At 40.2% G+C, this 18,848-nt stretch overlaps 4 protein-coding genes and 1 long non-coding RNA gene across 7 annotated transcripts; 2 read left to right on the top strand and 3 right to left on the bottom strand.

The window, feature by feature from the left end:
- Positions 1–2,962: 2,962 nt before the first annotated feature.
- On the bottom strand, positions 2,963–4,757 carry LOC124198027. 2 transcript variants are annotated; one of them, XM_046593655.1, is made up of 4 exons: positions 3,635–4,757; positions 3,503–3,574; positions 3,332–3,421; positions 2,963–3,260 (listed from the first exon to the last, which is right to left on the bottom strand). In XM_046593655.1, exons 1-4 carry the CDS (start codon positions 4,664–4,666, stop codon positions 3,162–3,164), a joined length of 1,293 nt encoding a protein of 430 aa, XP_046449611.1. In that variant the 5' UTR covers positions 4,667–4,757; the 3' UTR covers positions 2,963–3,161. The 2 variants fall into 2 exon arrangements, with proteins under 2 accessions (XP_046449611.1, XP_046449610.1); XM_046593654.1 differs by having other exon boundaries at positions 3,332–3,574.
- Positions 4,758–4,949: 192 nt separating this feature from the next.
- On the bottom strand, positions 4,950–8,837 carry LOC124198030. Of its 2 annotated transcripts, XM_046593661.1 has the most exons (8): positions 7,910–8,837; positions 7,345–7,818; positions 7,210–7,281; positions 7,057–7,146; positions 6,069–6,997; positions 5,525–6,001; positions 5,377–5,448; positions 4,950–5,284 (listed from the first exon to the last, which is right to left on the bottom strand). In XM_046593661.1, exons 5-8 carry the CDS (start codon positions 6,624–6,626, stop codon positions 4,961–4,963), a joined length of 1,431 nt encoding a protein of 476 aa, XP_046449617.1. In that variant the 5' UTR covers positions 6,627–6,997; positions 7,057–7,146; positions 7,210–7,281; positions 7,345–7,818; positions 7,910–8,837; the 3' UTR covers positions 4,950–4,960. The 2 variants fall into 2 exon arrangements, with proteins under 2 accessions (XP_046449617.1, XP_046449618.1); XM_046593662.1 differs by lacking the exons at positions 4,950–5,284; positions 5,377–5,448 and having other exon boundaries at positions 5,478–6,001.
- Positions 8,838–8,918: 81 nt separating this feature from the next.
- LOC124198031 (protein-lysine N-methyltransferase EEF2KMT-like) lies at positions 8,919–11,060 on the top strand. Its single transcript, XM_046593663.1, has 7 exons — positions 8,919–9,112; positions 9,218–9,394; positions 9,456–9,641; positions 9,725–10,025; positions 10,101–10,250; positions 10,335–10,492; positions 10,557–11,060. Exons 1-6 carry the CDS (start codon positions 9,050–9,052, stop codon positions 10,439–10,441), a joined length of 984 nt encoding a protein of 327 aa, XP_046449619.1. The 5' UTR covers positions 8,919–9,049; the 3' UTR covers positions 10,442–10,492; positions 10,557–11,060.
- A 1,634-nt stretch (positions 11,061–12,694) lies between these two features.
- LOC124198029 (chromobox protein homolog 8-like) lies at positions 12,695–15,837 on the bottom strand. Its single transcript, XM_046593658.1, has 4 exons — positions 15,426–15,837; positions 15,255–15,298; positions 15,126–15,188; positions 12,695–14,877 (listed from the first exon to the last, which is right to left on the bottom strand). The coding sequence occupies exons 1-4, from the start codon at positions 15,492–15,494 to the stop codon at positions 13,455–13,457; spliced, it is 1,599 nt and encodes a 532-aa protein (XP_046449614.1). The 5' UTR covers positions 15,495–15,837; the 3' UTR covers positions 12,695–13,454.
- Positions 15,838–16,258: 421 nt separating this feature from the next.
- LOC124198032 lies at positions 16,259–18,390 on the top strand. Its single transcript, XR_006876416.1, has 2 exons — positions 16,259–16,918; positions 17,042–18,390. It is a non-coding gene; the product is annotated as an uncharacterized LOC124198032 (long non-coding RNA).
- The last annotated feature ends 458 nt before the right edge of the window (positions 18,391–18,848 follow it).

Here is an 18,848-nt window from a genome sequence, read left to right on the forward strand (position 1 = left end):
GTGGTAGAAATTTTTTGCTGTCTTATAACTAAGCGACGGTGGTTTGAGTCTTTGGCGTTAGTTAAATTCTTCCACAGCCTCCGCTTCTTTACCTTAGATTATCTGCGTCTTACCTTAAATGTTAGACAGACAGGTTTACGGCAATTCCAGTTACAGTAACTGTAATGAACTTGACCAGTTATGGTACAGTAAACAACCGACCTTCTTCTTGTGTGTGAGAATGGATAAACTGGCGTCCTCCTGTTGCTTTTTCCTGTGTTGTTTCGTCTTTTCCGCTATCGTCGCGAATGTTTCTAAGAATAGAATTAGGATAAAGTCTTAATCTTACTGTTGAATATTGATAACATGCATTTGTGGTTAAACAGTGAGATGGATGCTCAGCATTTTTGTTTTTCAAAACTCAACAATGACATTCTAATTGCGTCTTCTAGGCTATCGTGAAGGAGGGTCTTTATTGTTTCAATTCGTTTTCTCATTTCTGTGTCGATTTTACTCAAATGTTTTATTTTTATGTATTTATGGTAGATTGGCTTGAGGTTCAATTAAAATGTAAGTTACAAACTACGCCGACGAAACCGGATTCTTCGCCATCTGCAATCGCAGTGATCGGGTTAGGTAAGTCAACATTTACTTACTTTTCCATGTAACTTTCGGTCTACCATCAATGCGATAGGGTGTTCGTTAAAATCAGAATCCTTTGTTATTTGCCTCCTATCATTCGCTTCCCCACTTGATCGCGTGTTTGGTATTCAAATTTAAGGACTTTTTCGGGTTCGTGAAGATGACTTGTCTTTGAAACTCTTACTTTTGCTCAAATGAGGCTTGTTTTTGCTCAATTTAATGGGAAGGCATTTTGAATCAGCCTATTGAAGTAGAAGTTGGAAGTTCATGGCCGCGAGATGGAATGGAAGAACTCTCGGCGGTTTTGCCATCTACGGAGAGGCATTTGAGTAAAAAGTTAAATCGTTGGTTGCGTACAGTTAGACGAATGTAATTCTCAGCACCGGTGAATAAGCAATAAAGCGATGGAATATTTGCGTAAAATCGATCCATGGCGTCCTTTTTGTTGTTCCATAATTAACAAACCTTTCGATCGTTATCGATGTTATAATTTCGCCAACACACATAACATTATTTCAATGTGACACCAAATGTTTTGGTAGGCATGGCAACGCGCACGTCAGCAGTCTGTGACGCAAGTGTAGTTCACCAAATAGTAGCACAACATCTATTTTGCTTGGTATTGATACAGATTTTCGTATGGAACGTTTTCTGAGTGTTCTACTTGGTAAGATTATAGATTCTTTTCGGACGCTTGAAATTGGCAGAGAATAAAGAAATAAGTTAAAGTTGTCCCAATCAGCTGTCGAAATTTAAAAAAAATTGTTTGAAAAGTCGCCCTAAAATACGTAGAAAACACGGTGTTTTTTTGGTGTGAAAATTTACCTGCGGAAAGAGTCTCTTACTAATGTTGAAGTAACCGCTGGCGCTAATTTGTGGAATCGACCGTACCATATCCAGAATGAGAAATTTCATCTGTCAAGGAATAAGAGTAGTTTTTTAAACGGGATATATTGCGGTGTGTCTGGGTACAATATTTTGATACCTCCAGTTGAAATTTCTTAAATTTTTCGTCACTTGTGAACCTCAACATTTCTTGGAGAAAGTCTTTGGCCTGATGTGAGATAACAACAATTAGATTGATACAGTGAACTCTAAGTTAGAATTGACCATTTACCTTGCAACGGATGCGATCTGCGGAAAAAAACAACTGAGTTGCATGAATAAGGGAAAAAGATAAAAATGCAAAATCATTAATGTTGATTTCAATAGAAAATAAATAGAAGCTTGAATTAATATTGGCAACAAAAACAAAGGTTGTGGATAGAAGCAGCATCCAGCCAAAACAGTGGTTGATGGCATCGACACTTTCACAGACTGCGATGTATTTGCGCTTTACAGTTTGTAGGAATAGGCTTAGATCTCGATCGTTGGCTAGTTCGATTTGAAAGAGTTCAATTTGCTTCTGGATCAACTCAAAGGCCAGAGAAGATGCGTAGCAGTGTATGGTGTATGCAACTAAGGCCGTCGCTGGATAAATAACCGATAGGGTTGACATGAAGGTGATAAATATGCGGCGAGGGGAAGCCCCTTGGCTTGCCTGCTGAATCAGATTGACAACGGCTAATCCCAAAATCTATGTCAAAAACCCCAAAATTAAAGTGTGAGCTTTATAGTCATTTAGAATAGAGGTACCAATAAGATGGCGTAAATCACAGAAAATGAAGACATTTGACGGATTCGAACGTAATTTTCCTCTGTGAAGATAATTTTAAAATGCTGAAAAGACTTTTTGAGCCTGTTCCATCGTAGGCGGATGAGAGTCAACAACATGAAATGAATTCCGACTCCATAGATAGCGTAGTTCATAAAATCAACAATCCAGTTCCAGGTGGCAGTGATTGTGCCGTAAATCAATTCGCCGCTTTCTTGATTATTGACTTGCTTCCATTCGTAGAGCACGAAATGTAAAATGTCACACTGGCTGATTGCGTGGGACGAAAAACAGACGCCCCCGTAAACGTACATCCACCATCGATGACGTCGGTTATCCCCGTCCGGCAAATCAACGCCTAGAATCCGAATCCATAAAATTAATGGACGGATACTCCATTCCCAGCATTCAGCAGTTGGCAAAGTCTGCCGGTCTTTTGTCTGGTCTTTAGGTGAACTTACTTGGGTGGCCATTACTGTTTGACTAAAAAAGCATGGGCGTCATTTTCAGGAAGTGACACATTCCTATTTGTATTTCTTTTGTTTTTCTCCGGTCCCAAGGCCATCGATAAAGTTGAGTAATTGAATCAACATTTTGGTGAAGTGTTGGTTCGCCAAAATATAATTGTTTATCGATCCGCAATGTTCTGTAGTGTCATTAGTATCCATTAAATTTTAGTTCGATATCGGGACTTCGAGAGCCATATATTTAAAAAAGTGTTTTCATCAAGACACCAGTACAAATAGAATGGAATTACCGCGGGAGAAATAAAATTATGTGATACAAATCAAGGAAATTTAATGAATAGATTCCTGTCTTGAATAGCTTTTCTAGCGAAAATAATTGCGTTGATTGCGATGATAACTTAGGTAAGATGATTAATATGTTACTTATAATATGATTCATCATCTTCAGGATCAAGTTTCTTTTCGGAAGCCTTAAACTGGTGTAGAATGAAAAAGTAAGTTAAAGTCGTTCCAATCACCTATCCCAATAACATAAACTGTGTTAGAAAATTGAGTGAAGCATTTCTCTTCTATAAATTAACAAATTTACTTGAGGGAAAAGCCTTTTGTTCACTTTGAAGTAATCCTTGGCGCTGATTTGTGGAATCGTTTCCACCATATCCACTATAAGAAATTCCACCTGCCAAAATGACGATAAGAATAAGAATATAGCTGATTTTGTGGCACAATTAAGCTGGATGCATCCAGATGCCTTTTGTACCTCCAATTCGTATCCCTTTAACGGCTCATCCGCAAATTTCAGCCTCATCAGTTCTTTGATCATGTTTTCAGCCTACGAAAAACTACACAATTTATTTCATCCTCATACGTATCTGCTTAAAAGGGTCACTACCTTGTTGGAAATGTGATCTGCAGCAAAGCAAATGAGAGGCAGATGAACGAGAGCAAATGCTAAAAACGAAATATCCGCTACGGTCGTGTGATCCGGTAGGCCAAACACTGCGTAGCTTGCGTTGATAACAACCACAAAGAAAAAAGTCATAGAGAAAAGCAGCATCCAGCCAAAAGTGTTATTGATGGAATCGACCGTATCGCAAGCAATGATGTGTTTTTGTTTGAAAACACTCAACAAGAGGCTGACGTCATGATTTGGACCGTTGATTAGCTCAATTTCATAGCGCTTAATTTCCTTCCGAATCTCCTCAAAGGCTAGAGACGACGCGTAGCAGTGGATAGCAAATATTACTATGGCTGTCAAAGGATAAGTTATTGATAGGACTGCCGTCATTTTGATAAAGACGCTGTGAGAAACTGAAGTTCCGGACGGCAAGGCGTAATCCGTTGAAGCAGCAAGTAGTGTAGAAATCTGTATGGAACAAAATCGAATTGTTGAAATGAAATTATTGACTTCCCATATCGTTCTTACCAGCACGATAACGTAAATGACACCCCAATAGGAAATTTTGCGTATTCCAATGTAATTTTCTTCCGTGAAAATGGCGTTCAAACGTTGAAAAATTTCCATCGTATCGATCCATTGGAAACGGATGACAGTGAGCAGCACCAGGTGAATTCCAACTCCATGAATAGTGTAATTTGTAAAATCAATAATCCAGTTCCAGTTTGCGGTTGTTGTGCCAAAGCCTAGGTCGTCGGTTTGGTATAGAAAAACTTGTAACCCCGTATTGAATAAATAGCGTAGAATATTAATCTGGCAAGAGGCGTGGAGCAAAAAGCAAAAGGCCCTGTAAACGGAAATATGCCATCGGTTGCGTTGGGTGGATGGAGTTGAAGTGTCCGGAAGATCCACGCCAATGATGCGGAGCCAGATAATCAAAGGGCGAATACTCCATGCCCAACACGTAGTTGCAGGTTGTTGGATTATTGGTATCTCTTCTGAAAACCAACTTACTCGGATGGCCATCACAGTTCGACTAATATTACCACTAACACTTTTAAAAGCTTACACCAATCAAATTGCACTTTAAGTCAGCTAGCTTTTTGTGTTGACTCAGACTGAATAAAGCAATCGAGTAATTGACTTCCACAGCTGTCATCGGTTCATCAGTAGGAATGAAAAAGTAATTAGATTATGTCGATAACTTTTTTTAATTATCATATAGCTGTTATAGTTATTACAATAAGCGAAGCTCACGTGCGTAATAAGGACGCGTTCATTTTATTTGACAGTTTGATCAAAAGTTTCATTTGCCTTTATTTAACATTTTTTTCGTACAGAATAGGACGGGCTAACTACTGCCTGACAACTATTGTTGAAACTCGCGTAAGAATAATCACGACCTCCTGTCAAAATGATTGAACAGGACTCGCTTTCTTTTCGGATTCTTCGAACTGGCAAAGAATAAAGAAATAAGTTGCCGTTGTTCCAATCACCTGTTAAATGAAAACGCACTTTTTTAGAAGTGTCATTGAACGATAAAATATTCATTGCCTGCGGGATTAGTCTCTTATTGACGTTGAAGCAACCGTTGGCGCTGATTTGCGGGATTTCATGCAACATGTCCGATATTAGATATTCCATCTATCAAAAACTAAAAGTAGTTAATATCCTTTCACATATATTTGAACCGAAAGCGGAACACCGCCACATCTGGAAGCTAATTGCTAACTTACCTCTATTTGATATTCCTTATTCGAGATTTTATCACATTTGTACCTCAACAGATCTCCGATCATTTCTTCTGCCTGACAAATAGCGCAACAATTTGATTTAATTCTAAGATGTCTTATTTAAATTTGATAATGTCTTTGCATGTAGTACGTTATTGGTAATGTGATCTGCGGCGAAACAGACGAGAGTCAAGTGAACTAGGGCAAATAATAAAAACACCAAATCCCCTGCAGTTATCTGCTTATCCAGGGAGAAAACGACGTAGCTTGCATTAATGATAGCCATGAAGAAAAAGGTCGTAGACAGGAGCAGCATCCAGCCAAAAGTGTGGTTGATTCCATCGACAGTGTCAGAGGCCAATATGAATCTATTTTTCAAAGTAAGCAATAAAATCCTGACGTCGCGACCTCGACCGTTCCTTAGCTGAATTGCACAGCGCTTGATTTTTGTGCGGATTAATGCGTATGCAACAGACGATGCGTAGCAGTGGACAGCAAATAGAACTATAGTTGTCAAAGGATAAATGATTGATAAGGTCGAAGTAATAGTGATAAAGATGCTGTGAATAGATGAAGATCCTGCAGCCAAGTGGTAGTCCGTTACTGAGGCAGCAACAAGTCCGGAAATCTATTTCAAATGGAATATTCGCAATTGAGATGAGTCACAAAAATCTTTTTCGATGAAACCTCCTTACCATTAAAATGACGTAAGCTACGCCAAACAAAGACAATCTGCGTATTTGAATATAATTTGCATCGGGAAATTCCTCTTGCAATCGCTGGAAAATCTTCATTAGATCCTTCCACTGTGCCTGTACAACAGTCACCAATATGACGTGAACTCCGATTCCGTGGGCGACGTAATTGATGAAATCAATAGTCCAGTTCCAGGTAGCAGTTGTCGTGACAAATAGCAGCCCGTACGATTGTTCGAGCGAGACGTGTACAGTCTGTGTGCTATACAAGTAGTATATGCTGTTGATTTCACCGGATATGTGCAGCAGAAAACAAAAGATTCCGTAGGCAACTGTCAGCCGTTGATGTGGATCTGATGATGGTGAAACATCTGAGAGATCCACGCCTAGAATACGTGCCCAAATGATTAAAGGACGAATACTCCATGCCCAGCCAATAATTTGTTGTTCGGACGTCTCTTCTGAAAATGAACTTGTGCGGGTAGACATAACGGTTGGACTAACAAAAGCGATATGTAGCTCATCATCATGCGATGTTATATAAAGGGTCACTGCCATGTCCTTTGCGGTCTTTTGTTGTTTTCACTTTTAAAAAATTGAATTCTTTTCCAACTGTTGAGTAATTGAATGGATCAGTTTATTATGTTCCCATCAAATTACTCCGCGTACTCCAAGTACCATGCCGTGTGAGTGTTTGCTTGTGTCAAGTTAACAAATATAATAACAGAAGTTCTTGTTCAAATGTCACCGGGTTCTTTTAGAAATCACTTAACCGGCTTATGCTATTTCTCCAGAACTATACACAAAGTTTTCTGGTTCAATTTAAATTATCAGGCGTGTTTGGCTTAATTTTCAGTCAGGGTCACATTCTTTTCTGACGCTTCAAATTGGAAGAGAATAAAGAAATAAGTCAGCGATGTCCCAATCACCTGCAAACAAATATTTAGTTTAAAACGTGAAAAATTGTAAACTAATTGGATACGACGACCTGGGGCAAAAGCTTCTTACTGACATTAAAGCAACCGTTAGCGCTGATTTTTGGAACTGTTAGTGACATCTCCGAAATCAGAGAATTCATCTGAAAATTAGCACGATAATTACTAATCTTATTGTAATCAGGTATGACAACAATTATACAAACCAGCTGCATTTGAGATCCGTTCAACGTTTCATAGGACTGAAGACGGAAGAGTTCTTTGATGGCGTCTTCGGCCTTTAGAAAAGCAATAAAAGAATCCACCTTGAACTCACCATATAAATTCAAATGCGTTTCTACCTTTATCTGGACGCGATCCGCCGTGAAGCACACGAAAATTAGATGAATGACAGTAAAAGTAGTAAAAGCTACGTCTGGCATGGAAATAATGTTGTCCAGTCCAAACAAATAAAAGCTCGAGTTAATAACGGCCAAATAGAAAAAAGTTATTGATAGCAGGAGAATCCATCCGAAACAATGGTTGATGCTGTCAGCTGTTTTACAAGCCAGAATGTGTCGCTGTTTGAAGGTAAGCATTAAAAAACGGACATCCTGATCTCGACCGTTCATTAGCTGAATTTCATTACGGTGAATTTCAGACTGGACTGACTCGAATAGGAGAGACGACACATAGCAGTGGATAGCGAATACAACCAAAGCTGTCAAAGGATAAATGATTGAAATGGTGGACATGCAGCTTATGAAAATGCGATGTCCACTTGTAGTCCCCGCAGCCAGGTGGTGTCCCAAGGAAACAGAGATAAGTCCTAAAATCTGGGTTACAATATTGGGCAGTAAAATCGTCTTAAAGCAAACAAATGCGGCACGGAACAATTTCTCATCCATCAATAAAAAAAATACATACCAACAAAATCACATAAGCAACTCCGTAGGTAGCTACTTTTCGAATTCGAATGTATCTTTCATCAGAGAACATATCCTCTGAGCGACGAAAGGTTTCCATTAAATTGATCCATCGCTTCCGGATGACAGTCAGCATTAACACATGAGTTCCAATTCCATGAACGGCGTAATTGATAAAATCGATAATAGAATTCCAGGTAGCGGTTGATGTTTCAAAATTTAATCCTCCACTTTGTTCGAGAGAACCTATCTTCAGTTTACCTTGCAAGTAATACAAAATATCAATCTGGCCAGCCAAATGACACAAGAGGCAAAAACCGCCATAAGCAATAATCAGCCAATGATGACGTTTGGCGGATGAATTCGAAATATCCGATAAGTTTACACCTAGAATTCTGGTCCAAATGATCAACGGAAAAATACTCCAAGCCCAGCATTTAGTTTGCTGAACTTGTGGCTCATCTAAGGACAAACCTACTCGGATGGCCATTGCGGTTAGACTATAATGTTTGGCCGCTTTTGCTATGTTTTCGGTATTGTACAATCCGTTAATGTCATCAAAAGTAATATCGATCAATACAAAGTATATTAAGATTAATGGAAGATTAATTGACACATGCATCAGTTGAATTGGAAAAGATAAAATTTTGTCTTTTTTAATAATGAACAGTGTTATTGATTATTGACGGCAAACGAATGTTCTGATGTTCATAAAATTACTCGTAGATCGATCGGTTGTCTGATCAAGCATTTTATTGGCGTATAGCGTCGGCTATTTAAAGACTTAAACCATTTAAAAATAAAAATAGCTTTATAGTATACCCTCTAATGCAATTTGAAGGTGAGACGACTTGGATGGAAACTGTGGTACATTTTTTGGGCAATGAACCCGGAAGGTTCTCAACGAACTGCGTCCGCGTTAATAGAATAGTGCAAAAGGACACGAAAATATCGTGCACTGTGTTCATTTTTGAGCGGTAGATGTCGTCGTTTGAAAAAGCAGACGGCATTTTGAAAAAAAAATTCCTTTCGAAAAAAAAAAGAAAAAAGAAACTCATCAAATGTCAAATACTGACATTTAAGTTTTAGCAGCAGTTACATCTACGTTCTACCCAGTTCCAGGAATTTTATTTTTGCAGAAATGTTTGACCAATTTACCAAGAGTTTCTTAGCTAGAATTCCAGTGTCAAAGCTAGATTGGAAGGTATTGTGAAATCCACATGTGGTTGGCTTGCGGCTTCTTATGTCATTGCTTCAGCTCTATAACGATACTTTGCCGAATATCAAATAACCATTAGTCCTTAACCAGTTTATCGAGGAGACTTTGAATCAGAGCTCCGAGTTAGGTCGAGTCAATGGAAATGAAGATGAAATGTTCCACTGCCAAGAAAATATCCTCAACGCTACAGTGCATCACCCACTTAACTTGAAATACCCGCTGCCAGATGTTTATATTCACAGCTTCCTGAAATGTTTGATTAATATGGTATGACAAAAATTTTATATTCCTCTATTGTATTACATCTAAATTATCTTATGTTAAATAGGTGGAGAGATTTCACTGTGAAATTCACAGTAACATTTTGGAAAAGTACACCAATCTTATCTGCAAAAACCTGTCTACTGTAGAAGCTGGGCATAGGTCGTTTATGATTGATGAAACTACGAGTATCAGCCTGAGAGAAAACATCAGCATAATTTCAGATGGGACAACAGGGCTTTGCACATGGCAGGTAATAAAATTCGTACATTTGGTTTTATGATAACAGCGTCTTCACGTACTGTTTTCTTTTTTTCCTTTTTTTATTTTATTCAGGCGGCATTCCATTTGGCCGAATGGTGCATTGCCAACCGCCAGAGAATTACCGGAATGACGGTCGTTGAACTTGGCTCCGGGGCGGGACTTGTCGGTCTTACGTGTTACAAAACATGTAAACCTGGATACATAACCATGACTGATTTTCACCCCAAAGTGATGGAGACACTTCGCTACAATCTTGAAAACAATCAGCTAATCGAAAACAGCAGTCCACCCATCGACATCCAGCCGTTGGATTGGATGGAGTTTCACACAAAAAGCGAAAGTAGTTTACAAGCTGATTTGGTCTTAGCCTCGGGTGACTATTTGAAAAAACTTCCGATTCTAATGATTAAAACGATTTGTAATTGACGTTTTGCGTGTCCGTTTCCAGATGTTGTTTTTGACGTCGAGTTGATTCCCGCCCTTGTGGGTACTCTATCCAAATTGCTTCATCGGCGAGACAATAAGTTGCTACCCTCTGCCATTGTCGCCTGTACGGAGCGCAACCAAGAAACCCTCAATCGTTTCTTGTACGAACTCGGTAATGTATTGGGAATCCCGTTTCATTTCGACTCAAGTATAGTCACGATTTCGATCTCATTTCCTCATCTTTTTCTCTTTTCAGCCCAGCAAAATCTCACGTACGGGCACTTGGAGCACGCTCCGTCGATTTTCGCCTGCGAACGGAATTATCCAGTTAGAATTTATGAAATACAGTCCATCAAATGCTGAAAATGTTTTCGTTTGTCATTCGACCGTAAGGACAGGAAGTTGGCCATCAGGGTAGGTACCAACAAAAACACGATGGCAAAGTTGACAACTGTGAAAGTAACGGGCCCTCCTTTAGGAAATGTGTCGTCTTCACCGTTGCCAAGAAAAGAGAAAAAAGAAGAAGTTGTTGTTGGTGATGGCCGAAAGTGCAGGTCGTATCGTGAGCTGATGGCAACCAAAAAAAAAAAAGAACTGATGAATTAATGAGGTGAAAGTGTGCCGGCATACTTGCGTTGTAGATAGAGCCTACGTGTTATTATGACACACTAGCGCCGTCGAGCGCGCAAAAACCCATCAGGTATGGTTGCTGGCATTTTGCCCCTCTTTGCTTTATAGTTTCTTTGTCCACCATTTTATTTTTTTGCCAGCATAGAAAGAAAAAGAAAAGAGACAGACAGACAGAAAAAAAAAATAATACTGTTGGGAGACTTTTCCTTGGGCTCTTTTCTGCAACGCTCTCCACTCTCTTATGTCTTTAATGCTAATTGTAGGTATATAACGTTGAGAGCCAGCCAGCCAGCGCTTTCTATTTTCGCCTTATTGTTGCTGTGTGTGTGTTTATATATATTGTTTAGTTCGATTTCTGTTTTTCAGGGTTTATGTGTGTACGTTCTAATCTTGTCGACGACGACGAGACACCGCCTTCCCTTTTTTTTTTATTCTTCTATTATTTAAGGGGATGTGACGTCAGAGCCTAGGCGAGCACACACACAAAAACTGCTTTTCGCTTAAATTATTTCAATCTTGCAAGATCAATGAAACGGAGGGAGCAGATGGCTGGCTGTAACAACGCTTTGAAAGGAGGGGAATGACACACACGGCGAGAAAACAAACGTGAAACAGCCATCTGGTTTTTTGGTTAGATAGATCAGCTATAATTCGGGCAGGGCTAAAATGGCGACACGGTGCCAATATAACAATCAAGAAGAAAACGGTGAAGGGGAAATTTATGTTATATATATATCTGGGAGATGTAGAAGAAGAAGAAAAAAGGGTCGTTCTCTTTGTGTCACTTTTGTGACCCCCATCTTGTGTGTACATGATTATACAGACGAGGAAGAAGAAGGTTACTATAAGAAAAGGATGGTAGCACCCCAGCAGGAACCCCCTCTCTCTCACTGGAAGCTTTTTCTCCCTATTATGCCAACTGCACAGGGGATCTTTGTGTGTTGACTGTGTCTACACACACACACACAAGTCCTACCAATATTCACAGCTGCTGCCGCAAAACATTTTTTTTTTCTTTCTTCCATCTCGGATTTCTGAACTGGGCGCGTGCCCCCGATTCAGCACCTCCCAGATCTTTTCTAAAGACACGAGAAACGGATGTCTGATGGAAAATTCAAATGAGAACAAGATCTCGCCGGAAGTTTTGGGTGTGTGTACTTGTTTGTTAATAATCAAGTAGAAGAATCTAAATTTTTTTTCCTTCTTATTTTATAACTGTAGAGACGCATAAAGATGTGTCCTAGGAATAGGCAAACAAAAGAAGAAGACAGATGGTAAGCTAGGGCTCCTCTTCCCCCCTGGAAAAGAAACTCACCTACATTTTAAACGGCCCTTTTCGAGCCCCCCATCTGACCCCCTCCCTTTCTGGGGCTTCTTATCCATCTCCATTTCCCTGGAAACAAAGGTGGTCGGAATTGACTGGAACATATCTAATAATTAGATCGCCTGACTCTCCGTTTTAATAGGCGTGTTGAAACTGTAACAAGGAAAGAAACAGAAAAAAATTGTAGACTAAAAAAATACAAAATTTATAGAAATATTTGGGTTTTATTAGGGGGTAAAGTTGATTCGATCCGGGTGTAGTTGATTTACGGTCCAATGCGTTTGTCAATCAAATAAAAGTGACAAACCCCGGAGCTGCATCCTAACCTTTCATACCTGCTGCTGTACACGTTTTTCTTTCGATGCTGGAACAAAATATTTTTTGGGGAAAACAAAAATTAAAATGGGGGGTGCTCTTTGACGTTTACAAGTTGATCAAAAAATGTTGTTCCCCCTTATCATATAAACGTAATCATGAGAACATAAAAATAATAAAAAATGCTTCCTTATTTTGTAATAATATTCCTGCCCTTTTTTTATTATTCTTCCAGTGTTTCTTTGCAGACCCAATCACAAGGAATCGTGGTTATTTCACAATAGCCAAGAGATAGACACATACGTAAGAAAATGCTTAAGAGAGCGAAAAAAGACACATTTTGTTTCTGCCTTTGTACAAATTTGACTTTATTCACCCTCCTCGAGAAGAAGAAAAAATATTTCATTGTGAGAAATTTATATAGCTGGGTAAGAGGAGGAAAAAACTAAACATAAGATCCAATTTTTGGTGGAGGGAAAAAGGACAAAAAGTGAGAAAAAAAAATTAATTTAAAATGTAACACAGCCTTCAAACACAAGACACAAAAACGGAGGTGGGAAAGAAAAAACAGCGGGATATTTTAAGGTCAAGCGCACAGGAAAGAAGAACAAAAATCCTCCAGTTGGGATCAATTTCATGAGAGGTTGATACAAAAAGAAAAATATAGACTATATGTATATAAATGTACACATACAAATTTACGCGCTCATATCCAAATCAATGCCCCGATTTTGGCAATTTGTTCGAAAAAAAAAAATTAATTAAAATTTCCTTTTTGTTTGCCTTGTTGTTGGTCAATGCAATTTTACAAAATTAATTTATAAAAAAAATATGGAAAAAATCTACAAGTATACCGGAACAACACGGTTTGCAAAAGAAAATTTGGGTGGGGGGATTCATGATTCAACAGTCATTGTTTGCTTCCTTCATTTTCTTTAGTAACTCAACGGATATTTTCAATAACCATAATTAGGAGAAAAACATACTAAATCGCAAAAGAAAAAAAATTAATTTGTAAATCAATATTGGAATCTCACAATTTTCTTTTCAGTTACGTCGTAACACACAACTCGCGATTCAAAATAAGGAGAGATTGTAAATTTCTTTTTATTTACCGTCAGCCTCTGCAGAGTCGGTGGTGTTGCCATTTTCTGCACTGCTACTGGCAGCGCCGTTTGGCCGATGACGGAAAAACCCCGACACTGTTTTGCATTCACGAATGGTGACGGTCATCATGTTGACCGTGACGTCCGTGATGAAGATCTGGTCGACCAAAGGATTCTTGCGATGCCAATAGTCCAAACTGGGTGTCAGGAGGTGATCGGTCGAAGAAGGAGCTGAAGTCAATTTGCGACCGTTTGGTCCGTGTCCGTTCAGATTGACATTCTCCTGATCCGATAAACTTCCACCCGTGTTGTTCTGTTCAGACCGTTTGGAGGAATTGAGACTTCCACTGCTACTGGGCGGATGTGCAGATTCGCCCGGCAGAGCAGGTGAAAGAACCGGTGCCGGTCTGGTAGGAGAACTGGATCTACTGGCTGGCGAACTGGGCGAATATTTATTAGCGCCACGTTGCAATGACAAGAGAGCTATTTTAGCCGATTGTTCATCTTGCGACAGTGACCGCTGTGGCGTGGGTTGTTGTGGAGATGAGTTGTTGTGTTGTTGTTGATTCGATCTCTCCCGCCAGTCTAATCCTGGGCGAGCCACTGCTTCTCCATTGGGTGACAACGAAATGGACAGTGTGACGTGAGGCTCTTTGGTAATTGCAGTGGGGTTTCCTACGACGGCAGTCAGCGTGGTGGTGGTTGTTGCTGCTGCTGCTGGATCTGTAGGCGGAGATGGACGTGTAGGTGTAGTGGGTGCCAATCGAGGAACTTTGGCTGTAGGAGACAGCGGACTGCTGCCGTTGTGTCCACTGGGGCTTCGCGGACTTCTCGACCGGTCCAGTGACGTGGTGGAGATGGTGACACCGACTCGGCCGTTGTCACTAAGGACCTCAGCTTTTCGCTTAGTGCCAGCAGAGTCCTTCTCTTTATCCTTATCCTTTTCTTTCTCTTTTTCCTTCTCCTTGTCCTTCTTCTTCTCTTTGGCCAAATCAGATTTGTTGTTTTTCGAGTCGTTCGACGAGGTTTGCGACGCACTGATGGACCGGTCAGCTCTGAATGCCGAAGCGATTTTAGGACCAGCAGCTGTGGCTGCCGCTCGACAACTCGGAGGAGATGACAACGGTTTTTCTATCACTTTTTTCTCAGGTTCTTTAGCTGTGATAGGTGGTGGTGGTGGTGGAGCTGCAGCAGGAGGAGCAGTAGTAGTAACGGGTTCCTTTTCAGTTTCTTCGTCGCTACTACTGCTGCTGCTAGAACTGCTGCTCGAGCCGGATTCACCGTCGTCTGAATCGCCTTCTGATGACGACGATGTACTCAGCCTCCTATCACGTGTCGACCTCCCACCACTGCTCGATTGCTGCTGTAGTTGATCAGTCTTTTTCTTTGGCCCTCTTTTGAAGGTGGCAGCTTCTCTTTCCCGTCTTGAAAGATAAAAAAGAAACAAAAAAGTTGAAATGATTGGATTGCTGTTAATGATACATTCACTTTGGGAACCTGTCACTTGCACTTCCTGCTCTCACATGTGACATTTGACAAGGACACAATGCCATTTATGTCAACTCTCTGATGTTGTCGAGCATTTTGAAAACTGGTATGCGCCACAAAGTTGCATAACCAGAGTGACATCACCCAAAATCACATGCAGATACGTTGGAGAATCAAAACATACCTCTCAAAGGCTTCCAGTAGACGCCCATCAAGTATGTTTTCTTCAGGTTCCCATGTGTTGTGTCTGCAAACAATCGTGTGATTAGTATAATGTCAGATTAATCAATCATGTCAAAACTGTAAGACTCACTTATTACTCCAGCCTTTCCACTTTACCAGGTACTCGGGGTGTCCCTATAATCGAAATGAAAGCAAAATAAACAAGCCTGCACACAACTGTGACAGCCATGCCAGAGTGAACCAGCATCGCTGACAGTCTCAACATTTGAAAGGAAAATTATGAGCCAAAAACTAGACTTGCCCTTCGACTTCTTTTTTTAAGAATGCGTTCGGCGGCGAACACCCTGTCTCCAACATTCGACAGCTCCATTTTGGAATCCAGTTTTGAGAAATGTTGTGAGGCGAATGATTGTTACAATAAAATCCGACCACGAATATGACGTCGAAGAAGAGGCGAGGCGAGCAAAATTCCTTATTAACACAAACAGGGGAGGGGTAATGACAGTTGTGTCTTTTTTGTCTCTCTGTCTCTTATCCACGGGTACGTTTTGTCTCTTTTTTTATTTCTTTTTACTTTTTTTTTTCCCGAGACACAGAAAACACTAACGCACAACAAACACACAACAACAGATGCGCGACTTGCGTTACACTCAACTAGCCGGAGAGGGCGCTTGCGTTGGGCTTTTCCCCACCTCCCAACTGAACCCGGAGGCGTACTATCAAAAACTACAACCGAGTCTTCCTAATTTCGTCCTACGTACCAATCGATGCACAACCGACTGGAAAAAATGAAAGACATCAACTTTAATTGATTAATGATTATGTATTTCAATTGGGTTTACATTGGAAATAATTTAACTGTCGATTGTTTATGAAAAGAATGATAATCCTGTAATGATGTCGCGGAAAAGTAGTCTGTTGGTAAAATATCGTCGACGTGAGTGTACTCAACGGGAAACTTCTAGTTGCTTTTAAAGTTGCTTACGTCAAGGACCTTTCGCCCCCTCCTCTCTCTTCTTATAACATCAAACAATTAATTTCGATTGAATGTGGGGTAATTAAGCGACGGATTAAAACTTCAGCCAGCCAGGGTCTTCTGAAATTCGAACGATTTAGAAACTGTCACACACATGATTTTAACAAATGACGATGATAATAATTTCGAAACGATAGTTGGCTAGAATAGTACAAGTTGCCAAGGTTATATTGTTATTTACATCAAATGTCACCGCGTTGTCTAGCTTGAAATCCTCTTTTGATTTTCAAAATGGGATTCTCTCGTCTGGAAACGAAATAAAAATGTTGGAGGTCGCTTCTTCTTCTTCTTCACGACTGAAACGTTTTTAATCTAATAAACAACAAGTCGGACTTTCAAAAAACATAAAAAGAAACATGTGGCAAGTTTGAAAAAAAAATAAAATCTTGTTTCTTTCTCTCTCTCTTCTTGTTACGAGGGCGGGTGCACGTGTCACGACGTGTTTCTCCGCTGTAGGTCAACGGTCTCCGGGACACAGGATATTATTTCCACATACACACAAGAGAACAACTCGAAAACCCTCAAAGCTGATAGTAGTTGATACACACAATACCGCGCCCAGAAAATTCATTGGTACATATAACAGCAGCAGCAAAAGTTCAGTAGACAATCAAGACTATGTTGTTTGATTATCAACACGTTTATACATTTTATTTCTTTCTTTTCTTGTCCAGGTTTTATCAGATAAAAGAAAAACTTGCTGCTCCGGGACTGGTCTCTGAAGGTGTACATACAATTGGCAATCCATCGACCAAAAGGTTTTTTTCTATTGAATTTCGTTTGTTCCAATCTGTCAAAGACGCGTGCAATTTCAATAGAGGTGAAAGGCGACCTCGTTTTATCTGTTCTTTTTTTTTACGATTCACGTAATTGCGTCATAGGTAAAAAAGAACAGCAAGTACCACCTAAGCCTTTGTGTCGACCGAGCCCCGTTGAAAAAATAAAAAACTGTGCTGAATGCCAAATGCTGCTATCCAATATGGCCCACCTTTCTCTCTGTCGGCGCTCACCTGGATTATTCTCTACTTTCCATATATTCAATATAATAAGAACACATGCACGAACCACTCCGCCCGTCCCGTCCCGACTTGATCGATATCAGAAATGTTCCTGCAACAACAAGAGAGAAAACAATTCATATTTTTGTTCGATTTTTGTTTTATTCGTTGGAGGGGGGAAGAAGAAGATCGATAAGATCGTCACGCCGGCTTTCACCTGCGAGACTTTTTTTTAGACAGGTAAATATAATACTGTGGAAGATGAAAAATAACGAGTCATAAGCGGCTTCCCTAAAGGCCGTCTGAGAAGAAAAAGATGAAGGGACTAAAAACGACCAAGAAATCCGTAGATGACGTCAGAGTAACAATGGGACCCAATCACGGGCTCAATTCATCATAAAAAAAAAACATCTCTTATAACAAACCAAAGCGGTCCCGTTCTTTTTCCTTAAATAACCTTTTCCTTGAAAATCTTGTATGTTACAAGCTCTCACGGAAAATAAAAACCTTTCCTGGATATTTTTTTTTCCGAATTCTCCTGGAATTTCTCGCGCCACAAAAAGAGGAGCAGATGATTTCACAAATTTTTTAGTTCCCCCCCTCTTTTACAAAAGATGGTTTGAACAAACGAGTGTGTGGCACGTATATTCTGCTGGCCCTCCATGTCCACACACACAACAGACATTGGGGTGCTGATGATCTGATGATGGGCCGGTGGTTGTCGTCCCTTTACGTCTCTATATATCATCGGAAAACCAGATGGACTCTTGTATGTACACACGGTAGGCCTATGAAGAAAAGGGCAGGTGTGCCAATATCGTAGGGCTGCTGCTGCTGTGTCGATTGTCCTCGGCCAGGGGGATGAAAAAAAGGGAACCGTTGATGTACATATACCCTGGGCCCTTGGTGATATGGTTATAACGGTCGCACGAGCCCCAGTCAACAGCAATCCTCCCCTTACTATACATATTCTATCGCTCCGTTATTATGATTATGATGGGCTAAAGCTCTTTTTTTTCTCCTAGATAATGCTGCGGGCCTTTTAAATGGTGAGCGGCGATTGATACACAGCAGCAGCAGGAAGAGATTTTCGATCTGTTATAAAACACCTCAAGGCTCCAGCCAGCTTCAATTACATTGTAGGTCGAGCAGTTCTACGAATTTAGATATTACCAAGGAAAAATTCGATTTGGTTGAGAATAAAGACAATAGAAGCGGACTGCAACAGAGTACTGCGAGCAATCTACTTTTTTTTTTTTACTATACACGCTGAGTCGACCACCTGGACATGTGGCGGCAGATCAATCAGCAGGTGTTACAACCCTCGTAAATCTATTTCTTTTTTTTTTGGGTTGTTTGTAACCTCGAGCCTAAACAGCCGAGAAAACAAAATGGCTTCAATGTCTAAATACAATAAAAAGGGAAGCTTTAAAAAAGAAAAAAAAAAAGCATTTCCATTTTTGAATTCAATAGATTTAAAGTGCCCGCTCGCGCGTCAAGAGTCAAAACGACTGCTCTCTTTATGGACTAAGACTCTCTCTCTCTCTCTCAGTGTTCTCGACCGGCCATTCAACTAGCCTCAATAGGGCCATACCATCTGCCCTGTTTGACGTCGATCCCGAGTATAGCCCAGTCTATACCTGACTGTGAATAATATAATATAACCCGCGCGCCGCCAGGTAGTGGTAGC

This window comes from Daphnia pulex, chromosome 7, assembly GCF_021134715.1.
Source record: "Daphnia pulex isolate KAP4 chromosome 7, ASM2113471v1".
NCBI classification, from domain to species: domain Eukaryota; kingdom Metazoa; phylum Arthropoda; class Branchiopoda; order Diplostraca; family Daphniidae; genus Daphnia; species Daphnia pulex.

Excerpts from the sequence above, each read along its gene's own strand:
- LOC124198027 (XM_046593654.1), bottom strand. The coding sequence starts at position 4,666 with ATGGCCATCCGAGTAAGTTGGTTTTCAGAAGAGATACCAATAATCCAA. Across the intron at positions 3,575-3,634 it reads CAGATCACATTTCCAACAAG|GCTGAAAACATGATCAAAGA; the intron begins GTAGTGACCCTT and ends AGTTTTTCGTAG. Across the intron at positions 3,261-3,331 it reads ACAAAAGGCTTTTCCCTCAA|GTGATTGGAACGACTTTAAC; the intron begins GTAAATTTGTTA and ends TTATTGGGATAG.
- LOC124198031 (XM_046593663.1), top strand. The coding sequence starts at position 9,050 with ATGTTTGACCAATTTACCAAGAGTTTCTTAGCTAGAATTCCAGTGTCA. Across the intron at positions 9,395-9,455 it reads TGAAATGTTTGATTAATATG|GTGGAGAGATTTCACTGTGA; the intron begins GTATGACAAAAA and ends TATGTTAAATAG. Across the intron at positions 9,642-9,724 it reads CAGGGCTTTGCACATGGCAG|GCGGCATTCCATTTGGCCGA; the intron begins GTAATAAAATTC and ends TATTTTATTCAG.
- LOC124198030 (XM_046593661.1), bottom strand. The coding sequence starts at position 6,626 with ATGGCAGTGACCCTTTATATAACATCGCATGATGATGAGCTACATATC. Across the intron at positions 6,002-6,068 it reads TAGCTTACGTCATTTTAATG|ATTTCCGGACTTGTTGCTGC; the intron begins GTAAGGAGGTTT and ends CATTTGAAATAG. Across the intron at positions 5,285-5,376 it reads ATAAGGAATATCAAATAGAG|ATGGAATATCTAATATCGGA; the intron begins GTAAGTTAGCAA and ends AGTTTTTGATAG.
- LOC124198029 (XM_046593658.1), bottom strand. The coding sequence starts at position 15,494 with ATGGAGCTGTCGAATGTTGGAGACAGGGTGTTCGCCGCCGAACGCATT. Across the intron at positions 15,299-15,425 it reads TTAAAAAAAGAAGTCGAAGG|GGACACCCCGAGTACCTGGT; the intron begins GCAAGTCTAGTT and ends TTTCGATTATAG. Across the intron at positions 15,189-15,254 it reads TGGAAAGGCTGGAGTAATAA|ACACAACACATGGGAACCTG; the intron begins GTGAGTCTTACA and ends GATTGTTTGCAG.